The 22,257-nt window shown below is 44.0% G+C and overlaps 1 protein-coding gene across 1 annotated transcript; it reads left to right on the forward strand.

The window, feature by feature from the left end:
• Window positions 1-11,448: 11,448 nt before the first annotated feature.
• LOC115103258 (potassium voltage-gated channel subfamily V member 2-like) lies at window positions 11,449-17,505 on the forward strand. The gene is made up of 2 exons (XM_029624080.2): window positions 11,449-13,063; window positions 16,317-17,505. Exons 1-2 carry the CDS (start codon window positions 11,732-11,734, stop codon window positions 16,644-16,646), a joined length of 1,662 nt encoding a protein of 553 aa, XP_029479940.1. The 5' UTR covers window positions 11,449-11,731; the 3' UTR covers window positions 16,647-17,505.
• The last annotated feature ends 4,752 nt before the right edge of the window (window positions 17,506-22,257 follow it).

The raw sequence follows: 22,257 nt of genomic DNA on the forward strand, positions 1-22,257 counted from the left end.
CATTATAGTACAACGGTTTGATTTGTCTAATCTTAGCAATTTCTTCTTAGCTAGCTACATAGCCGTCATTGTATCAAAGATAATTGCGTAATTATCGTATTTCGTCGTCCTAACGTAGTCTACACTGCTATCTGCCCAGCAGCTAGCCAGCTAGCAAACGTCCACCGTCTACCAAATAGCAGCACTGTAGAAACTATTACACTCAACTGAACGACTTGATTAGTGTAGTGTTAGCTAGCTACATAGTTGTCTTTGCTGTCTTCGTATCCAAGATAATTGTGTAGTTTAGAGTGTGTAGTTTTAGAGTGATTATCTTAATTTACCGAGGTTAGCTAGCCAGCTATTTGTCGTCCTTAACGTAGGAGACACTGCTAGCTAGCCAACAGCTAGCCAACGTCTACCGAATAGAACTTCCGCACTCAACAACCCGGTCGCATTCCGCTCGCTCCACAGGTAGTATCACATTTTCATTTAATTTCATTACAGTACAACGGTTTGATTTGTTTGATCGTAGCTAGCTACATAGCTAGCTACATAGCCGTCTTTGTATCAAAGATAATTGTGTAGTCTAGAGCGATTTTCTAGGTTAGCTAGCCAGCTATTGTCGTTCTTTTAACGCAACGTAACGTAATCAACACTGCTAGCTAGCCAGCTAGCCCCGAATAGCAGCACTGTAGAAACTATTACACTCAACGGAACGACTTGATTAGTGTAGTGTCAACAACGCAGCCACTGCCAGCTAGCCTACAAAGTCAACAACGCAGCCACTGCCAGCTAGCCTACTTCAGCAGTACTGTATCATTTTAATCATTTTAGTCAATAAGATTCTCGCTACGTAAGCTTAACTTTCTGAACATTCGAGACGTGTAGTCCACTTGTCATTCCAATCTCCTTTGCATTAGCGTAGCCTCTTCTGTAGCCTGTCAACTATGTGTCTGTCTATCCCTGTTCTCTCCTCTCTGCACAGACCATACAAACGCTCCACACCGCGTGGCCGCGTACCCTAATCTGGTGGTCCCAGCGCGCACGACCCACGTGGAGTCCCAGGTCTCCGGTAGCCTCTGGAACTGCCGATCTGCGGCCAACAAGGCAGAGTTCATCTCAGCCTATGCCTGCCTCCAGTCCCTCGACTTCTTGGCACTGACGGAAACATGGATCACCACAGATAACACTGCTACTCCTACTGCTCTCTCTTCGTCCGCCCACGTGTTCTCGCACACCACGAGAGCTTCTGGTCAGCGGGGTGGTGGCACCGGCATCCTCATCTCTCCCAAGTGGTCATTCTCTCTTTCTCCCCTTACCCATCTGTCTATCGCCTCCTTTGAATTCCATGCTGTCACAGTTACCAGCCCTTTCAAGCTTAACATCCTTATCATTTATCGCCCTCCAGGTTTCCTCAGAGAGTTCATCAATGAGCTTGATGCCTTGATAAGCTCCTTTCCTGAGGACGGCTCACCTCTCACAGTTCTGGGTGACTTTAACCTCCCCACGTCTACCTTTGACTCATTCCTCTCTGCCTCCTTCTTTCCACTCCTCTCCTCTTTTGACCTCACCCTCTCACCTTCCCCCTACTCACAAGGCAGGCAATACGCTCGACCTCATCTTTACTAGATGCTGTTCTTCCACTAACCTCATTGCAACTCCTCCAAGTCTCCGACCACTACCTTGTATCCTTTTCCCTCTCGCTCTCATCCAACACTTCCCACACTGCCCCTACTCGGATGGTATCGCGCCGTCCCAACCTTCGCTCTCTCTCCCCCGCTACTCTCTCCTCTTCCATCCTATCATCTCTTCCCTCTGCTCAAACCTTCTCCAACCTATCTCCTGATTCTGCCTCCTCAACCCTCCTCTCCTCCCTTTCTGCATCCTTTGACTCTCTATGTCCCCTATCCTCCAGGCCGGCTCGGTCCTCCCCTCCCGCTCCGTGGCTCGACGACTCATTGCGAGCTCACAGAATAGGGCTCCGGGCAGCCGAGCGGAAATGGAGGAAAACTCGCCTCCCTGCGGACCTGGCATCCTTTCACTCCCTCCTCTCTACATTTTCCTCTTCTGTCTCTGCTGCTAAAGCCACTTTCTACCACTCTAAATTCCAAGCATCTGCCTCTAACCCTAGGAAGCTCTTTGCCACCTTCTCCTCCCTCCTGAATCCTCCTCCCCCTCCCCCCCTCACTCTCTGCAGATGACTTCGTCAACCATTTTGAAAAGAAGGTCGACGACATCCGATCCTCGTTTGCTAAGTCAAACGACACCGCTGGTTCTGCTCACACTGCCCTACCCTGTGCTCTGACCTCTTTCTCCCTCTCTCTCCAGATGAAATCTCGCGTCTTGTGACGGCCGGCCGCCCAACAACCTGCCCGCTTGACCCTATCCCCTCCTCTCTTCTCCAGACCATTTCCGGAGACCTTCTCCCTTACCTCACCTCGCTCATCAACTCATCCCTGACCGCTGGCTACGTCCCTTCCGTCTTCAAGAGAGCGAGAGTTGCACCCCTTCTGAAAAAAACATACACTCGATCCCTCCGATGTCAACAACTACAGACCAGTATCCCTTCTTTCTTTTCTCTCCAAAACTCTTGAACGTGCCGTCCTTGGCCAGCTCTCCCGCTATCTCTCTCAGAATGACCTTCTTGATCCTAATCAGTCAGGTTTCAAGACTAGTCATTCAACTGAGACTGCTCTTCTCTGTATCACGGAGGCGCTCCGCACTGCTAAAGCTAACTCTCTCTCCTCTGCTCTCATCCTTCTAGACCTATCGGCTGCCTTCGATACTGTGAACCATCAGATCCTCCTCTCCACCCTCTCCGAGTTGGGCATCTCCCGGCGCGGCCCACGCTTGGATTGCGTCCTACCTGACAGGTCGCTCCTACCAGGTGGCGTGGCGAGAATCTGTCTCCTCACCACGTGCTCTCACCACTGGTGTCCCCAGGGCTCTGTTCTAGGCCCTCTCCTATTCTCGCTATACACCAAGTCACTTGGCTCTGTCATAACCTCACATGGTCTCTCCTATCATTGCTATGCAGACGACACACAATTAATCTTCTCCTTTCCCCCTTCTGATGACCAGGTGGCGAATCGCATCTCTGCATGTCTGGCAGACATATCAGTGTGGATGACGGATCACCACCTCAAGCTGAACCTCGGCAAGACGGAGCTGCTCTTCCTCCCGGGAAGGACTGCCCGTTCCATGATCTCGCCATCACGGTTGACAACTCCATTGTGTCCTCCTCCCAGCGCGCTAAGAATCTTGGCGTGATCCTGGACAACACCCTGTCATTCTCAACTAACATCAAGGCGGTGGCCCGTTCCTGTAGGTTCATGCTCTACAACATCCGCAGAGTACGACCCTGCCTCACACAGGAAGCGGCGCAGGTCCTAATCCAGGCACTTGTCATCTCCCGTCTGGATTACTGCAACTCGCTGTTGGCTGGGCTCCCTGCCTGTGCCATTAAACCCCTACAACTCATCCAGAACGCCGCAGCCCGTCTGGTGTTCAACCTTCCCAAGTTCTCTCACGTCACCCCGCTCCTCCGCTCTCTCCACTGGCTTCCAGTTGAAGCTCGCATCCGCTACAAGACCATGGTGCTTGCCTACGGAGCTGTGAGGGGAACGGCACCTCAGTACCTCCAGGCTCTGATCAGGCCCTACACCCAAACAAGGGCACTTCGTTCATCCACCTCTGGCCTGCTCGCCTCCCTACCACTGAGGAAGTACAGTTCCCGCTCAGCCCAGTCAAAACTGTTCGCTGCTCTGGCCCCCCAATGGTGGAACAAACTCCCTCATGACGCCAGGACAGCGGAGTCAATCACCACCTTCCGGAGACACCTGAAACCCCACCTCTTTAAGGAATACCTAGGATAGGATAAAGTAATCCTTCTCACCCCCCTTAAAATATTTAGATGCACTATTGTAAAGTGGCTGTTCCACTGGATGTCATAAGGTGAATGCACCAATTTGTAAGTCGCTCTGGATAAGAGCGTCTGCTAAATGACTTAAATGTAAATATATGAATATGTGTGTGTTTACACACGCACACACACACACACACACACACACACACACACACAGCTCCTTGACTTTTTCCACATTTTGTTACAGCCTTATTCTAAAATGTATTCAATAGTTAAAAAAAAAAAATCTACACACAGTACCCCATAATGACAAAGCAAAAACAGTTTTTTAGATATGTTTGCTAATTTCTTAACAATAAAAAGCTGAAATATCACATTTACGTAAGTATTCAGTACTTTGTTGAAGCACCTTTGGCAGAGATTACAGTATTGAGTCTTCTTCGGTATGACGCTACAAGCTTGGCACATCTGTATTTAGGGAGTTTGTCCCATTCTTCTCTGCAGATCCTGTCAAGTTCTGTGAGGTTGGATGGGGAGCGTTGCTGCACAGCTATTTTCAGGTCTCTCCGGAGGCATTAGATTGGGTTCAAGTCCGGGCTCTGGCTGGGCCACTCCAGGACATTGTCCCGTAGCCGCTCCTGCGTTGTCTTGACTGTGTGCTTAGGGTTGTTGTCCTGTTGGAAGATGTACCTTCACCCCAGTCTGAGGTCCTGAGCTCTCTGGAGCAGGTTTTCATCAGTGGAACCCATCCAACTTGAATGAGCTGGAGCAGTTTTGCCTTGAAGAATGAGCAAAAATCCCAGTGGCTAGATGTGCCAAGCTTATAGACACATACCCCAAGATACTTGCAGCTGTAGTTGCTGCAAAAGGTGTCTCTACAAAGTATTGACTTTGGGGGCGTGAATAGTTATGTGCGCTCAAGTTTTGTTGTTGTTGTCTTATTTCCTGTTTATTTCATAATATAAAATATTTTGCAACTTCAAAGTGGTAGGCATGTTGTGTAAAGCAAATGATACAACCCCCCCAAAAAAATCTATTTTAATTCCAGGTTGTTAGGCAACAAAATAGGAAAAATGCCAAGGGGGTGTCACGTTCTGACCTTAGTTCTTTTATTATGTCTTTGTTTTAGTATGGTCAGGGCGTGAGTTGGGTGGTTTGTCTATGTTCCTTTTTCTATGTTTTGGGATTCCTGTGTTTGGTCTGATATGGTTCTCAATCAGAGGCAGCTGTTTATCGTTGTCCCTGATTGAGAACCATATTTAGGTAGCCTGGTTTCACTTTTGAGTTGTGGGTGATTATTTTCTGTGTTAGTGTTTGTTACCACACGGGACCGTTTCGTTTGTTATTTTGTATTTTTGTAGTGTTCAGTTTGTCTTATTAAAATGGACACTTACCACGCTGCAAATTGGTCCGATCCCCCTTACTCCTCATCAGAGGAAGATGACGAACGTTACAGGGGGTGAATACTTTCGTTAGCCACTGTAATTGGTGGAGTGCTGCAGAGATGGTTGTCCTTCTGGAAGGTTCTCCCATCTCCACAGGTGAACCCTGGCGCTCTGTCAGAGTGACCATCAGGTTCTTGGTCACCGCCCTGACCAAGGCCCTTCTTCCCAGATTGCTCCGTTTGGCCGGGCGGCCAGCTCTAGGAAGAGTCTTGGTGGTTCCAAACGTCTTGCATTTAAGAATGATGGAGGCCACTGTGTTCTTGAGGACCTTCAATTTTTGGTACCCTTCCCCAGATCTGTGGCTGGACACATTCCTGTCGTCTCGGAGCGCTACGGACAATTCCTTACGACCTCGTGGCTTGGATTTTGCTCTGACATGCACTGTCAACTGTGGGACCTTATATAGACAGGTGTGTGCCTTTCCAAATCATGTCCAGTCAATTGAATTTACCACAGGAGGACTCGAATCAAGTTGTAGAAATATCTCAAGGATGATCAATTTACTTATGTAAATAAGTTATTTCTGTTTTTAATACATTTGCAAACATTTCTAAAAACCTGTTTTCGCTTTGTCATTATGGACTATTGTGTGTAGATTGCAGATTAAATGATTTAATTCTATCCATTTTAAAATAAGGCTGTAAACGTAAAAGTGGAAAAGTCAAAGGGTCTGAGTACTTTACGAATGGAATTGTGATACCATGTATTATAAGTGAAATAATCTGTCTGTAAACAATTGTTGGAAAAATGACTTGTGTCATGAACAAAGTAGATGTCCTAATCGACTTGCCAAAACTATAGTTTGTTGACAAGACATTTGTGGAGTGGTTGAAAAACGTATGTATACAGTGGGGCAAAAAAGTATTAAGTCAGCCACCGATTGTGCAAGAGCTCCCACTTAAAAAGATGAGAGGCCTGTAATTTTCATCATAGGTACACTTCAACTATGACAGACAAAATGAGGGAAAAAAAATCCAGAAAATCACATTGTAGGATTTTTAATGAATTTATTTGCAAATTATGGTGGAAAATAAGTATTTGGTCACCTACAAACAAGCAAGATTTCTGGCTCTCACAGACCTGTAACTTCTTCTTTAAGAGGCCCTCTGTCCTCCACTCGTTACCTGTATTAATGACACCTGTTTGAACTTGTTATCAGTATAAAAGACACCTGTCCACAACCTCAAACAGTCACACTCCAAACGTCACTATGGCCAACACCAAAGAGCTGTCAAAGGACACCAGAAACAAAATTGTAGACCTGCACCAGGCTGGGAAGACTGAATCTGCAATAGGTAAGCAGCTTGGTTTGAAGAAATCAACTGTGGGAGCAATTATTAGGAAATGGAAGACATACAAGACCACTGATAATCTCCCTCGATCTGGGGCTCCACGCAAGATCTCCCCCGGGGGGTCAAAATTATCACAAGAACGGTGAGCAAAAATCCCAGAACCACACGGGGGACCTAGTGAATGACCTGCAGAGAGCTGGGACCAAAGTAACAAAGCCTACCATCAGCAAGGGCATTGAAGATGAAACGTGGCTGGGTCTTTCAGCATGACAATGATCCCAAACACACCGCCCGGGCAACGAAGGAGTGGCTTCGTAAGAAGCATTTCAAGGTCCTGGAGTGGCCTAGCCAGTCTCCAGATCTCAACCCCATAGAAAATCTTTGGAGGGAGTTGAAAGTCTGTGTTGCCCAGCAACAGCCCCAACACATCACTGCTCTAGAGGAGATCTGCATGGAGGAATGGACCAAAATACCAGCAACAGTGTGTGTGAACCTTGTGAAGACTTACAGAAAACGTTTGACCTCTGTCATTGCCAACAAAGGGTATATAACAAAGTATTGAGATAAACTTTTGTTATTGACCAAATACTTATTTTCCACCATAATTTGCAAATAAATTCATTAAAAATCCTACAATGTGATTTTCTGGATTTTTTTTCCTCATTTTGTCTGTCATAGTTGAAGTGTATCTATGATGAAAATGACAGGCCTCTCATCTTTTTAAGTGGGAGAACTTGCACAATTGGTGGCTGACTAAATACTTTTTTTTGCCCAACTGTATGTGTATGTAAACTTCCGACTTCAACTCTGTGTATGTGTGTGTATGTGTATATATATATATAAAACAAAGTTTGTTCTTTAAAAAAAATTTGTTGGACATAAAATACTGTAAAAACACCAGCAAATCAGCTTCAAGTGATTTTAATTTTGGAAATCTGTGGCAAAGTAGTCACACGCATAATAGAGCGATATACAGTTGACGTCGGACGTTTACATACACTTAGGTTGGAGTCATTAAAACTCGTTTTTCAACCACTCCACAAATTTCTTGTTAACAAACTATAGTTTTGGCAAGTCGGTTAGGACATCTACTTTGTGGATGACACAAGTCATTTTTCCAACAATTGTTTTCAGACAGATTATTTCACTTATAATTCACTGTATCACAATTCCAGTGGGTCAGAAGTTTACATACACTAAGTTGACTGTGCGTTTTAACAGCTTGGAAAATTCCAGAAAAGGATGTCATGGCTTTAGAAGCTTCTGATAGGCTAATTGACATCATTTGAGTCAATTGGAGGTGTACCTGTGGATGTATTTCAAGCCCTACCTTCAAATTCAGTGCCTCTTTGCTTGACATCATGGGAAAATCAAAAGAAATCAGCCAAGACCTCAGAAAAACAATTGTAGACCTCCACAAGTCTGGTTCATCCATGGGAGCAATTTCCAAACACCTGAAGATACCACGTTCAGCTGTACAAACAATAGTATGCAAGTATAAATACCATGGGACCACGCAGCCGTTATACCGCTCAGGAAGGAGATGCGTTCTGTCTCCTAGAGATGAACGTACTTTAGTGCGAAAAGTGCAAATCAATCCCAGAACAACAGCAAAGGACCTTGTGAAGATGCTGGAGGAAACGGGTACAAAAGTATCTACATCCACAGTAAAATGAATCCAATATCGACATAACCTGAACGGCCGCTCAGCAACGAAGAAGCGACTGTTCCAAAACCGCTATAAAAAAAACCAGACTACGGTTTGCAACTGCACATGGGGACAAAGATCGTACTTTTTGGAGAAATGTCTTCTGGTCTGACGAAACAAAAATATAACTGTTTGGCCATAATGCCCATCGTTATGTTTGGAGGAAAAAGGGGGAGGCTTGCAAGCCGAAGAACATCTTTTCTCTCCAAAACTCTTGAACGTGCCGTCCTTGGCCAGCTCTCCCGCTATCTCTCTCAGAATGACCTTCTTGATCCATATCAGTCAGGTTTCAAGACTAGTCATTCAACTGAGACTGCTCTTCTCTGTATCACGGAGGCGCTCCGCACTGCTAAAGCTAACTCTCTCTCCTCTGCTCTCATCCTTCTAGACCTATCGGCTGCCTTCGATACTGTGAACCATCAGATCCTCCTCTCCACCCTCTCCGAGTTGGGCATCTCCGGAGCGGCCCACGCTTGGATTGCGTCCTACCTGACAGGTCGCTCCTACCAGGTGGCGTGGCGAGAATCCGTCTCCACACCACGTGCTCTCACCACTGGTGTCCCCCAAGGGCTCTGTTCTAGGCCCTCTCCTATTCTCGCTATACACCAAGTCACTTGGCTCTGTCATAACCTCACATGGTCTCTCCTATCATTGCTATGCAGACGACACACAATTAATCTTCTCCTTTCCCCCTTCTGATGACCAGGTGGCGAATCGCATCTCTGCATGTCTGGCAGACACATCAGTGTGGATGACGGATCACCACCTCAAGCTGAACCTCGGCAAGACGGAGCTGCTCTTCCTCCCGGGGAAGGACTGCCCGTTCCATGATCTCGCCATCACGGTCGACAACTCCATTGTGTCCTCCTCCCAGAGCGCTAAGAACCTTGGCGTGATCCTGGACAACACCCTGTCATTCTCAACTAACATAAAGGAGGTGGCCCGTTCCTGTAGGTTCATGCTCTACAACATCCGCAGAGTACGACCCTGCCTCACACAGGAAGCGGCGCAGGTCCTAATCCAGGCACTTGTCATCTCCCGTCTGGATTACTGCAACTCGCTGTTGGCTGGGCTCCCTGCCTGTGCCATTAAACCCCTACAACTCATCCAGAACGCCGCAGCCCGTCTGGTGTTCAACCTTCCCAAGTTCTCTCACGTCACCCCGCTCCTCCGCTCTCTCCACTGGCTTCCAGTTGAAGCTCGCATCCACTACAAGACCATGGTGCTTGCCTACGGAGCTGTGAGGGGAACGGCACCTCAGTACCTCCAGGCTCTGATCAGGCCCTACACCCAAACAAGGGCACTGCGTTCATCCACCTCTGGCCTGCTCGCCTCCCGACCACTGAGGAAGTACAGTTCCCGCTCAGCCCAGTCAAAACTGTTCGCTGCTCTGGCCCCCCAATGGTGGAACAAACTCCCTCACGACGCCAGGACAGCGGAGTCAATCACCACCTTCCGGAGACAGCTGAAACCCCACCTCTTTAAGGAATACCTAGGATAGGATAAAGTAATCCCTCTCACCCCCTTAAAAGATTTAGATGCACTACTGTTCCACTGGATGTCATAAGGTGAATGCACCAATTTGTAAGTCGCTCTGGATAAGAGCGTCTGCTAAATGACTTAAATGTAAATGTAAACATCATCCCAACATGATGCATGGGGGTGGCAGCATCATATTGTGGGGGTGCTTTGCTGCAAGAGGTACTGGTGTACTTCACAAAATAGCTAGCATCATGAGGGTGGAAAATTATGTGGATATATTGAAGCAACATCTCAAGACATCAGACATCAAGTTAAAGCTTGGTTGCAAATGGGTCTTCCAAATGGACAATGACCCCAAGCATACTTCCAAAGTTGTGGCAAATGGCTTAAGGATAACAATGTCAAAGTATTGGAGTGGCCATCACAAAGCCCCTGACCTCAATCCTATAGAAAATTTGTGGGCAGACCTGGAAAAAGTGTGTGCGAGCAAGGAGGCTTACAAACCTGACTCAGTTACACCAGCTCTGTCAGGAGGAATGGGCCAAAATTCACCCAAATTAATTTTGTGGGAACCTTGTGGGAAGGCTACCAGAAATGTTTGACCCAAGTTAAACAATTTTGGACATTTTGGATTATAAAACCATTGTAATATTCTGCCCTAGAGTACATTTAAAATGTCAGCTAGATGTCAGAGTGGAGCTTGCAGACTGTGCCGGACTATAATGAACATACAATGTAGGCCTACACGACTATAACTCTATTTTTAAACTGTGTGCTTCTTGCAATTCAGTCATGACCATAGTTCTGAGAAATGATATTCCCCACTATGTTTTTATATGGGCAATCTGCAGTTAAGTGTGATATTCCAGTTTACATTTTTTTTGTATATATTTCCACACTATTAGGTCAAAAAAACACTCTGAAATTGTGAAAATTATGATAATGTTATTTTTGTGTAAGAGCTGTTTAAGAAAATAAATAATGAAGGAATTTCAGCCTGTTTAGCCGGGATGGAACTTTTGGCCCACATCATGACTTCACAACGTGATCTGATTATTATAGACCAATGACTGTTCATTTGGGTAAGGGGGTGGGCTCTAGACCATCCTATCAGCCAATCAGGCCTGTGGATGTAAATTCTAACGCCATCAGACTGAGCATTTCAAGGACCAAACAAGGCTTAGGGAAATAAATTATTTAAAAAATACATACAGTATGTGGAGTTATTTTCATAAAATAAACACAGTGATTTATTAGACATACAGTGATGATTTAAAAATACAATTACAAAGACTGCATGGGGCTTTAAGTCCAAAAATGTATATAGCAACTGCAGCTTACTGCTTTAAGGTATAAATACTGTCTAGGCCAGTGTAATAAGGGGGGAATAAGTGATCTGCATGATAAAACTGCAACCAAATTTGGTTTCTCCTGTGATTCACATGAAAAAAGTGGAGGTTGGAGAAGGCATAGATGTGAAGTTATACAAAGGTTGTCGTTTACTGGGATTCCTTTTCAGTTTGAACTGCATGTACCTGTAAGCCTTTAATAGCCTTGTCACAAATGGGTGACTGCTGTCTCTGCTCTGCCTTTCCCTCCTCCCAGCACCAAATCCTTAAATCACAACACTAATCCTCCCGGACAGTATTTTTAACTTCCGTTAGGACAGAAAGAACAGCAATGGGATTAGAGAATCAGTGAGGAGGATGAATCCCCAACTCATGCTCTTGATCTTCTTGCACGTTGAATCAAACACGGTGTAGCTTTTTCTCTCCCTGCTGAATTTGTAAGGAAAGGAAAAGGAAGAAGAAAGTCTTGCCGTTGTTGCTCTTTGTGTCAAGGAATGTGAAACGTGTGACATATTGGATTTGTTGGTAAGGTCTTTACTGATTTAACTTTCACTAGGTGAGCAGGATTGATAATTCTCAAAATTTCCTGCCCTCTGAGGGGTCGTACAATGGAACAACCTTCAAAAAACCCTCATCACCTAAAAAAGCTGAAAAAACGGCGCTCCAGTTTGTTTGCCAGCGTGAAGCTGAACACCAGCTTATCCAAGAGCATTGAAGAACCAGACGCTACCTTCCCCTTTGCACAGGAGAGCTCTGTGAAAGCATGGACGTCCATGGACAACCTGGACAACCCTGCAACTCAGACAGTGGTCCTGAAGGAGAACGGGCCCGAGAAGAAAAGGGAGGAGAAAGAAAAACGTGTCGCCAGACAATCCAACATAGTCACCATCAATGTCGGTGGGAGAGTCTTTCACATACCTATCCATCTGGTTCTCCGCTACCCCAAAACCAGGATTGGCTCTCTGGCCCTCTGTACCGATCCTGTGAAGAGGATGACACTCTGCGATGACTACTCCGTCCGCAAAAATGAGTTCTTCTTTGACCGGGACCCCACTTTCTTCCATTACATCTTCCACTTTTACTGCAGCAACGTCATGTGGGTGATGGAGAGTCTGTGTCCGCTCAATTTCGAGGAGGAGATGAACTTCTGGGGTCTCCGCATGAGGGACACTCCGAGGTGTTGCCGCATGCTGTTTGAGGAGAAGGTGGATGAGATCAAAGATGGCCTGAAGGTCAACCAGGAGCTGATCGACGAAATCAAGCCGGCCCACAGGGATGAGGAGGCCATGTTCAAGACCATGTTCCTGGGAGGGTTCCGCAAGGCCCTCTGGGACCTGATGGAGAACCCATATTCCTCTTTAGCAGCCAAGGGCTTCGCCGTGTTCTCCAGCCTCTTCGTCCTCATCTCCATCGTGGCCATGACCCTCAACACGGTGAAGGAGCTGAGGAAGTACACTATCTACGGCAAGACCTACATGGAGTGTGTGGAGATCGTCTCCATCGTCTTCTTCACCTTTGAGTACTTCCTGCGGCTACTCACCACCTGCGACATAAAACACTTTGTGAAAAGCGGCCTCAACTTTGTGGACCTGTTGGCCGTCATGCCCTACTTCATCCAGATCATCTTTGAGATTTTCACAGATGTTGATGATGCTGGTGCCCAGGAGGACCTGAAGACCATGGCCAGGGTCAGCAAAGTCAGCAAGGTGCTCAAGGTGGTCAAACTCATGCGCATCTTTCGCATCCTCAAGCTGGCAAAGCATTCCACTGGAATGCGGGCATTTGGCTTCACCATCCGGCAGTGCAGAGAGCAGGTGTGCTGCTTATTCCTGTTCATTATCATGGGCATCTTCACCTTCTCGGCCCTCATGCACTCTGTGGAGCTGGACCAGCCAGGCACCCCTTTCAGCAGCATCCCTGATGCCTGGTGGTGGGCCGCAGTGAGTAAACAACTTATCAACTCCATATTAACAACTTATAAACTCCATATCAGGGGTATTCAACTCTTAACCTACGAGGTCCGGATCCTGTTGGTTTTCTGTTCGACCTGATAATTAATTACACCCACCGGGTATCCCAGGTTTAAATCAATGCTTGATTAGAGCGGAACAATGGAAAAAAAGCAGTGGAATTGTCTTCAAAGTGCAGAGTTGAGTTTGAGGGCTCTATATGTTTTGTGTTCTGTATAATATGCCCTAAATTTCAGTTATTTTTCTATGGTATAATATGTCATTCCTGTTCATTGACACACTTATTTGAACTCTCTCAATTGATGTTGCCAATGGCAGTATACATAGAGCATCCATTTCCTGTTTGTGTTTCACTTTAATCATGAGGAAACAGGCCCAACAAGGCTTTTCATGACCAACAGGGAAGGATGACAAAAATACTTCCCTGACTTTTGTTTTTAATTTCTGAGTTGGATAATGTAGAGTGCCTTCAGAAAGTATTCACACCCATTTACTTTAAACTTTGAATTGAAAATGGATTAAATGGAAATGCATTTGTCACCGGCCTACACAATACCCCATAATGTCAAAGTGGAATTCTGTTTTCAAAATGTTCACAATTATTTTAAAAACCTGAGTCAATAAGTATTCAAACCCTTTGTTATGGCAAGCCTAAATATGTGCAGTAGTAAAATGTGCTTAACAAATCACATAATAAGTTGCATCGACTCACACTGTGTGCAATAATAGTGTATAACATGATTTTTGAATGACTACCTCATCTCTGTACCCCACACATACAATTATCTGTAAGGTCCCTCAGTCAAGCAGTGAATTTCAAAACACAGATTCAACCACAAAGACGAAGGAGGTTGCCTCGCAAAGCAGAGCACCTATTGGTAGATGGGTAAAAATAAAATAGCAGACATTGAATCTCTTTGAGCATGGTATTAATTACACTGTTGATTGTGTATCAATACACCCAGTCACTACAAAGATACAGGCACCCTTACTAACTCAGTTGCAGGCAAATGGTGACTTTAAAACTGTTATAGTTTAATGGCTGTGATAGTAGAAAACTGAGGATGGATCAACAACATTGTAGTTACTCCACAATACTAACCTAATTGACAGAGTGAAAAGGAAGCCTGTACAGAATACAAATATTCAAAAACATGCATCCTCTTTGCAACAAGGGACTAAAGTTATACTGCAAAAAAATGTGACAAAGCAATTAACTTTCTGTCCTGAATACAATGTGTTATGTTTGGGGAAAATCTAATACAACACATTACTGAGTACCACTCTCCATATTTTCAAGAATAGTGGTAGCTGCATCATGTTATGGGTATGCTTGTAATCTTTATGGACTGGGGAGTTTAAGATTTTAAAAAATTATTTATTTTTTATCTATGGAATGGTGCTAAGCACAGTCAAACTCATAGAAGAAAACCTGGTTCAGTCTGCTTCCCAAAAGACACTGGGAGATGAATTCTCCTTTCAGCAGGACAATAACGTAACACATAAGGCCAAACTACACTAGAGTTGTTTACCAAGAAGAGTGAATGTTCCTGAGTGGCCAAGTTACAGTTTGGCTTTAAATCTGCAAGACCTGAAAATGGTTGTCTAGCATTGATCAACATTGATTTTTGAAAATAGTAAAATGGCCAAATGTTGCACCATCCAGGTGTGGAAAGATCTTAGAGATTTACCCAGAAATGCACACAGCTGTAATCGCTGCCAAAGGTAATTCTACAAAGTAAATTAGATATTTTTGTATTTCATTTTCATAAAATTTGCAAAAATGTCTAAAAACATGTTTTCACTGTCATTATGGGGTATTGTGTGTAGATGAAGGAGAAGAAATCTAGGCTGTAACAAAACAAAATGTGGAATAGGTTAAAGGGTATGAGGCACTGTATTTGCGTATGGCTTTTTCAGCCTTTTACCTCATATTAACTCTCTCAATTGATGTAGCTAGTGGCGGTATATATAAAGGATACATTTGTGGTTCACTTTCATCACGAGGAAACAGGGTCAACAAGGCTTTTCAACTGCGAGTGATGACAAATATACTTTACTGACTTTAGAATTTCAGAGTATAATAATGTAATCTGCCACATTTCATTGGATTTATTTGCTACTCCAAACATGGGGCATGACATTGTGTTCATGCATCATAGTCTGTGTGTCTTCCTCTTTGGTGGAGGACATTATAGACTTTATCTCCCGGCAGCTGTTAACTTTTACGTGTCTAATCTCGTCTAATGCCATGTAATGCCTTTCGTTTCAAGCCATGGTTTACAGACTGATTAGAAAAGTTGGATTGGTTCCTGGATCCCTGGAGGTTGAATTGGTCCTTGTTATTCCCAGAAGTATTTCTGGACCTGACATACTGTACATGACTAGTTCTGTAACTAACATCATGATCAACTACCATAATTACCTAGATTAGTATCACGCTTATTCTCAAGAGCTGTCTCCTTCACTTGGTTGGATTCTGATTCAAGTGAAAATATACAGTATGTTCTGTCTTTTCGTTGTCAGCAAAAGAAACCAGGCAGCCATACTCATCTGGCAGACCTGACTAAAACGGTATCAATAAGGACAGCGGGTGCTGACTTATATGTATAAATATTTTTTTTAGGAACTCAATCAGGCTTTCAATTTACTGCTGTTGAGAGTTGTAATAGTAGAATGGCTGCACAAGGTGGAATTAATTTGTTAGTGCATGGGAATTTTTCCTCTTGTAATGTTATTCATTGACAGGCCTTAGAGTGCTATTTTTAACCTGTCAGAAATGTCCATTTGATTAACTACCGGCCATGTTAGCTAAGTGGGTATAGTTAGGCTATCCAGCTATCAAAATCTTAGTTATCATGGCCAGATTACGTGACCAGGGGCCTCGACCCCCAGGGGGCCACATTGATTTAGTTGAGTAATTTATTTATCACATGAACACACATAAGACATGAAAATATGTGTTGAATTGCCGGCAAATTTTTTCTCTCTGCCAACAAGAGGGGTGTAAACAGTTTAAACAGCTTGGGTCGCGATGTGGGGGTTTGTTACGATGATGATAAATGACAATATCCATCCGGACCTTTGCCATCTCAGAAATCTGTGTGACCAGACCTTCTCTAATAGTAGTTGAGTACCCCTGGTGTTCTGTATAGTATGTGGCTTTGACTAAAATGTTCTTTGAGATGAACACAACAAGACCATTTCCTTCTTCGTCCTACAGGTGAGCATCTCCACTGTGGGCTATGGTGACGTGGTGCCCATCTCCTATTTGGGTCGCTGCGTGGCATTTGGCTGCATCTCCTTTGGCATTATCCTCAACGGCATGCCCATCTCAATCCTCTTCAACAAGTTCTCAGACTACTACGCCAAGCTCAAGGCCCAGGAATACACCCAGACTATAGGCCCGGGTGTACGCACCTTCCAGCTCAAGAAACGTCTGCGGCGCAAGTTCGATGGCTGCTTCGAACCACAGCCTTCGGACGACTCTGATGACGATTATGACACCACATACCATCCAAACAGGAGTCAGAGCCATGCGGGCGCCGAGTGAGACCCTAATGCCAACGCCCCTTAAATGCCTTTCTCGCCTTCATGCTGGAGACTAACACCCCATCTGCCTCTGACTATATTCTAAGCCGGGGTGTAGGAAAGTAAACATTGGGCAAAGGGGGTGGTGGGGGTGGGGGATTGAGGCTGAGCCAAGGGGAGATAAACCGTAAGCTACAGCTTTAGACGTGGCACGCTAAGGGTGACTCCTCAGTCAAATGGACAGGAATTACCCCCCATCGGGATTGGTTTCTAAGAATAGCACCTGATGCAGTTAAGCTGAGTGGAACTAACTTTCTACCAGGCATTCATGCCTATAACAGAGTAACGACCAACGTTTATTAGACTATATTGCACAAACCACTTCAGAAGCTGAGGGATGGTAGCCAGTAGGCCTATGACTGCTCCGTGGGATGAAGTGCTAATATAAAAAAAATTTGGAGGGGGCCTCAGATCTATAACATGTGCAGGATGTAAATGTTCAAATCAACACATGCAATTAGGCCTAATTAGTTTATTTTACCATGATAAAAGACACTATTGCAGTTGGATGATACTTCCAGTAGGCAATTACTTCTCAGTTTTGGTCAGAAAATGAACATTCAACTAATTAATTGAAAAAATTATATTATAAAACAACAGTTTTAAAACGGTATCTTTAATTCATTAGTAGAACTGAACCCAACTCTGACATGGTACTCTGTTTCTACCCAAATGTCCGTGTTATGGGCAATAGTCAGTTCAAGTTACACTATATCCTTAAAATGTATACAGTTAGACAGTACTATATAGTACTGTATACAGGACTCATTTGAAATAGACCATGCGATGGGTGTCAAAGAATAAAAGTTATTTCATCTGAACTGTTTTATTTCTTGTTTTGTTGAATGTCTCATGTCCTATTAACAATAACATGTTACCACAACCAGTAAGTCAGTGAAATGGAAGGATGAAGCCAAATACATTGAACTAAAGTCAACTGCAAAGCTTTCTGGGAAATAATAATAAGTGTTTGATATAAATAACAACAAACAAAAACAGTTCTGCTCTCCATTGATAAAAAATATTTGATTGTAATAAAATCTATTTTCAAGGTTGAAATGTGTGGCTTGCGCTCAAATAACTACAGATCGAGTATTGAAACAGAAATCAAGACCACAAGCAGCCAGACATTGCAGTAGTTTGATACGGAACAGATAGGCTGACTGTCTAATAGTATTTAGGGATAAGAGGACTGAAAGGATAGCAGCAGTGGCTTTTGACAGTCGCCTGGCAGTGACCTCTAGTGTTAACCTGGGGCCATGGGACTGTATTACGACAGTAACAGTAAGGAGTGAGAAGGGACAGAGAGGAAACGGACCCAAGGCTATCCACACACACATTCATGCTTTGAAAAGAGATTGTGTGACGCACTGATATACAGATAGTATATCAGTACAAATAGTATTCCCTGACGCCACAATGGGACTTCTTGGTAATGCTATTCTCGCTATGATGCACTTTGAATTTTATTGTCTGCATATTTTCTTGAAATGCAAACAAAACAAGATGTTACTGAAGCCCAATGCTAAGTACTGCGTAATGTCTGTGGCATGAATCTGTGGTATGAATGCTCATGGTGAAGTCATTATCCTTGACTCCGTTTTGAACTTGCATCCTGATTTTGTTAGCTTTTCTGAGTCTAGTGCCATGCTATTTGGTTGTTGGCACTTTGTTTTTGGTATTTCCAGCATGATCCACTAGGTTTGCTGCAGATAGAAAAGCTCTCTCCAATCAATCTGGCTGTGCGTGTCTGTTTGGTAACCAGACAATTGATTGATTGGAGACCGCTTGAGTCAATTAAATAACATTTCCTAGGATTTTCAACCTGCAACAATATGGTGGATCATGCTGGAAGCAAAATGCCCCAAAAAGCATGGCCCTAGTCCTGACACATTGCCACAATTGGTAAATAACACCTCCAAGAAAATATGCCAACTAATTACAGAGAATACATATCACATTTTCAAATCATTTTAAATGGAAAGTCCATAAATGTAGAGATTTCTGAAGCTTTGTGTCATATTTTCATAGTAGAGGTATCATTTTGCCTATACTTGCACCACTAACTTAGTTTGTAAACCCCATGCCTGGGCGGCAAGTAGCCTAGCGTTTAAGAGCGTTGGGCCAGTAATCTAAAGGTTGCTGGTTTAAATCCCTGACCCTATGTGAAAAATCTGTTGATGTGCTCTTGAGCAAGGCACTTAACCCTAATTGCTCCTGTACGACGCTCTGGATAAGTCTACTAAAGTACTAAAATGTAAAAAACAACATTTAAATCACTAGTTGACATGTATTTATCTCATACGAGAGTTCTAGCCTTGATGGGAACTCTTTTTGACACCACAGTGGTGATCTCAAGATCAGGACATCCTTTTCCTTGGCCAAGGTTGAATGGCTCCTTGTGAGAATCCCCGCCTGGCATAGACAGTAGAGCATTATATAAAACCCTAGGAAGCTCTCACAAGTAGCCACACATCCTCACCTCATCATACAGTACCTGCTCCGTCTATTGGCTGTTTGTGTCATTGACTTGGGAGCAAACATCATCAACATCATGGATGCTAAGTGTCTCAAATGGTGGTTCCCCATGGTTGCGATGTATGTGACCCAGGGGCAGGACGCCAGGGTGATGCCGTATGGTGGTCACATCGTGTGAGAGCTCCAGACCTTGGACAACACCACAGTGAGTACAACTCTCAAGGGTCTAATACAGGGCTCTCCAACCCTGTTCCTGGAGCACTACCCTCCTGTAGGTTTTCAATCCAACCCTGTTCCTGGAGCACTACCCTCCTGTAGGTTTTCAATCCAACCCTGTTCCTGGAGCACTACCCTCCTGTAGGTTTTCAATCCAACCCTGTTCCTGGAGTGCAACCCTCCTGTAGGTTTTCAATCCAATCCTGTTCCTGGAGCACTACCCTCCTGTAGGTTTTCAATCCAACCCTGTTCCTGGAGCACTACCCTCCTGTAGGTTTTCAATCCAACCCTGTTCCTGGAGCACTACCCTCCTGTAGGTTTTCAATCCAACCCTGTTCCTGGAGTGCAACCCTCCTGTAGGTTTTCAATCCAATCCTGTTCCTGGAGCACTACCCTCCTGTAGGTTTTCACTCCAACCCTGTTCCTGGAGCGCAACCCTCCTGTAGGTTTTCACTCCAAACCTGTTCCTGGAGTGCAACCCTCCTGTAGGTTTTCACTCCAACCCTGTTCCTGGAGTGCAACCCTCCTGTAGGTTTTCACTCCAAACCTGTTCCTGGAGAGCTACCCTCCTGTAGGTTTTCACTCCAACCCTGTTCCTGGAGAGCAACCCTCCTGTAGGTTTTCACTCCAACCCCTGTTGTAAGTAACCTGATTCAGCTTATCAATCATTAGAGTCAGGTGCGCTAGATTGGGGTTGGAGTGAAAACCTCCCGAATGGTAGCTCTCATGGAACAGGGTTGGGGTGAAAACCTCCCGGATGGTAGCTCTCTAGCAACAGGGTTGGGGAGCCCTGCTCTAATAGCTTGTTTCACATGTTTTATGATGCTGTTGTTTGTGCTTTCACAATGTACATTTGTGAGTTCAATTTAGTTGAATCCGAAAGGCACACATGTATTTTTATACTGAAAAGCACGAGAATGGAGGTTATGGTGAATGGAATCCTTTTCTCAACCAAGCTAACTGACATTTGCCTAAACTGTAAATTATGCCTTATTCAGTTCTCCTTCTACAAGGGCAATTCTGAATTGGCTGAAAAGGGACCAGTTTGCCAACCTAAAGACTTCAGAGACAGAGACTGGCAGAGATGTGGTGAGGCAGAGAGACGACCAGGAATCCACAGAGAGAGTAACAGAAGACCAGCAGAACCATCTAGGGTTCCCCAGCACACCTCCACAGGTCCAGGGGGAAATGTAGCTTTCCACTGTCCCTCTGAGGTACAACGTGTCCACCCGTACCCGCTGAGACGTGGGGCCTGCTGGGGTGTGCTGCCGGTTTGGCTGCAACATGAGCGAGCTGCTCCAGTATTGCTGACCTAAAGCTAATGCTAGGCTAGAGATACATTTCACAAAGAATTGTTGGTTAGCCATTGGAATGATGGAATAGGGTCAAATCGGTTTTATTTACATTTGTTGGAGCACCATTATGCAGTTGTTAAAAAATGTTTTTACTGAAATGTTAGGGTCGTTTTTTTTGTCCTGAATTGTGTGTTAATTTAATCACCAGAATATTGTAGTTGAATGACTTGTGTAAGGACAAAATCAAGACGAAAACAAGTTGTTGAAAGATGTTTTATTCATAAAGTATATTCATATTATACTTGCTTCTCACCTGCACAATGAAGGACAACAAAGAATGCCAAATGTGAGTTTGTCAAGAAATCTTCCTGCTTTTGAAGATCATTGAGTGGTGGTTACTTAATAGATCTTATGTATAACATGCTTTTTTGACATCAAGCTTCAAATAGGGACAGTTACCCCTCACTTCTCCGAAAGTGTTGAGAGGTTTCTGGAACAAAATACCTCCATGTTATGTTATAGGGGTACTTCACCCAAATTACAAAATAATATATTGGTTAAAAAGGTACTATTGGTTATAAAGGTACTGTTGACATTGGATTTGTACCACACATGCTGAAAAGTTAGCATTTGCTATACAGTATAAAGGCAATTGATCCATGTATCACAGACAAAACTACACCCCCGATAGCATCCCTTTCTATTAAAGATAAAATTATCAGCCTGTCATCTCACTCCACTCTTAACAATGTCCATTCTCATTACAATCTTCATTGTATGCAGAGAAAATCCTTTCAAAAGTCTGTATGGCAGTAGCAAGATTACAGCTCCTGAATCCAGTTGAATCTCTCTGATAGGGATAAAGCGGATTTAGGGCATGGGCCAAGTGCTCCAACTATAACATAACGGAGGGGTCCAGCTAATATCCTGTGAAATATGATACACACTACAGATGCCCCTGAATAGCGGAACATTTAGCTACAGTAAGATGCTATATGTGGAATAGGGGCTACTGTATGGTTCCTGTAGTGTTATGTCAGATAGGATGGTGTTATATAAGAATAGTGTATAACATGTATAGAAAACATTATTTAGGGAAAAAATAAATATGTTTATAGAAACCCTTTTTTGATTTATTGTGATTACCTGTATTTTACCAGCAGGTGTGCAAAGGTGGCAAAGTTGGTTCAACTTTGGGGCTACTTAGGGATCGTCAATAAATTACACAATGAAAATGTGACAATTTCATGTTGCACACCTTTTAGTTGTCTCATTAAATGCTTTCAATATTTGTATATGAATTTCTACAATTTATAGTTGGTTTGTGGTTAAGTAATTGAAATGTGGAGCTCTTGACATTTTAAATATTGTCCCATGTACATTATGTAATTTACTGATGGTCCCTAACTAGCCTATAAGGGATATTGAATGTCAAACCAAATTGACTATGGGCATTACGATCTGAGCAGGTCGCATCCATCTGCGCTCCAAATGTATGATTGAAATAAACCCAACCCAGGGAAAACTGTTATGATACCCTTCATTATGTGACATTACATGTTTTCCTAATTATCTCGCAAATCG

The sequence above is a fragment of the Oncorhynchus nerka genome, linkage group LG20, assembly GCF_034236695.1.
Source record: "Oncorhynchus nerka isolate Pitt River linkage group LG20, Oner_Uvic_2.0, whole genome shotgun sequence".
Taxonomy (NCBI): Eukaryota; Metazoa; Chordata; class Actinopteri; order Salmoniformes; family Salmonidae; genus Oncorhynchus; species Oncorhynchus nerka.

What these genes read in the sequence shown, in the direction of transcription:
- LOC115103258 (XM_029624080.2), top strand. Translation starts at nt 11,732, where the DNA reads ATGGAACAACCTTCAAAAAACCCTCATCACCTAAAAAAGCTGAAAAAA. An exon ending in ATGCCTGGTGGTGGGCCGCA is followed by an intron (nt 13,064 to 16,316) that starts GTGAGTAAACAA and finishes TTCGTCCTACAG; the next exon opens with GTGAGCATCTCCACTGTGGG.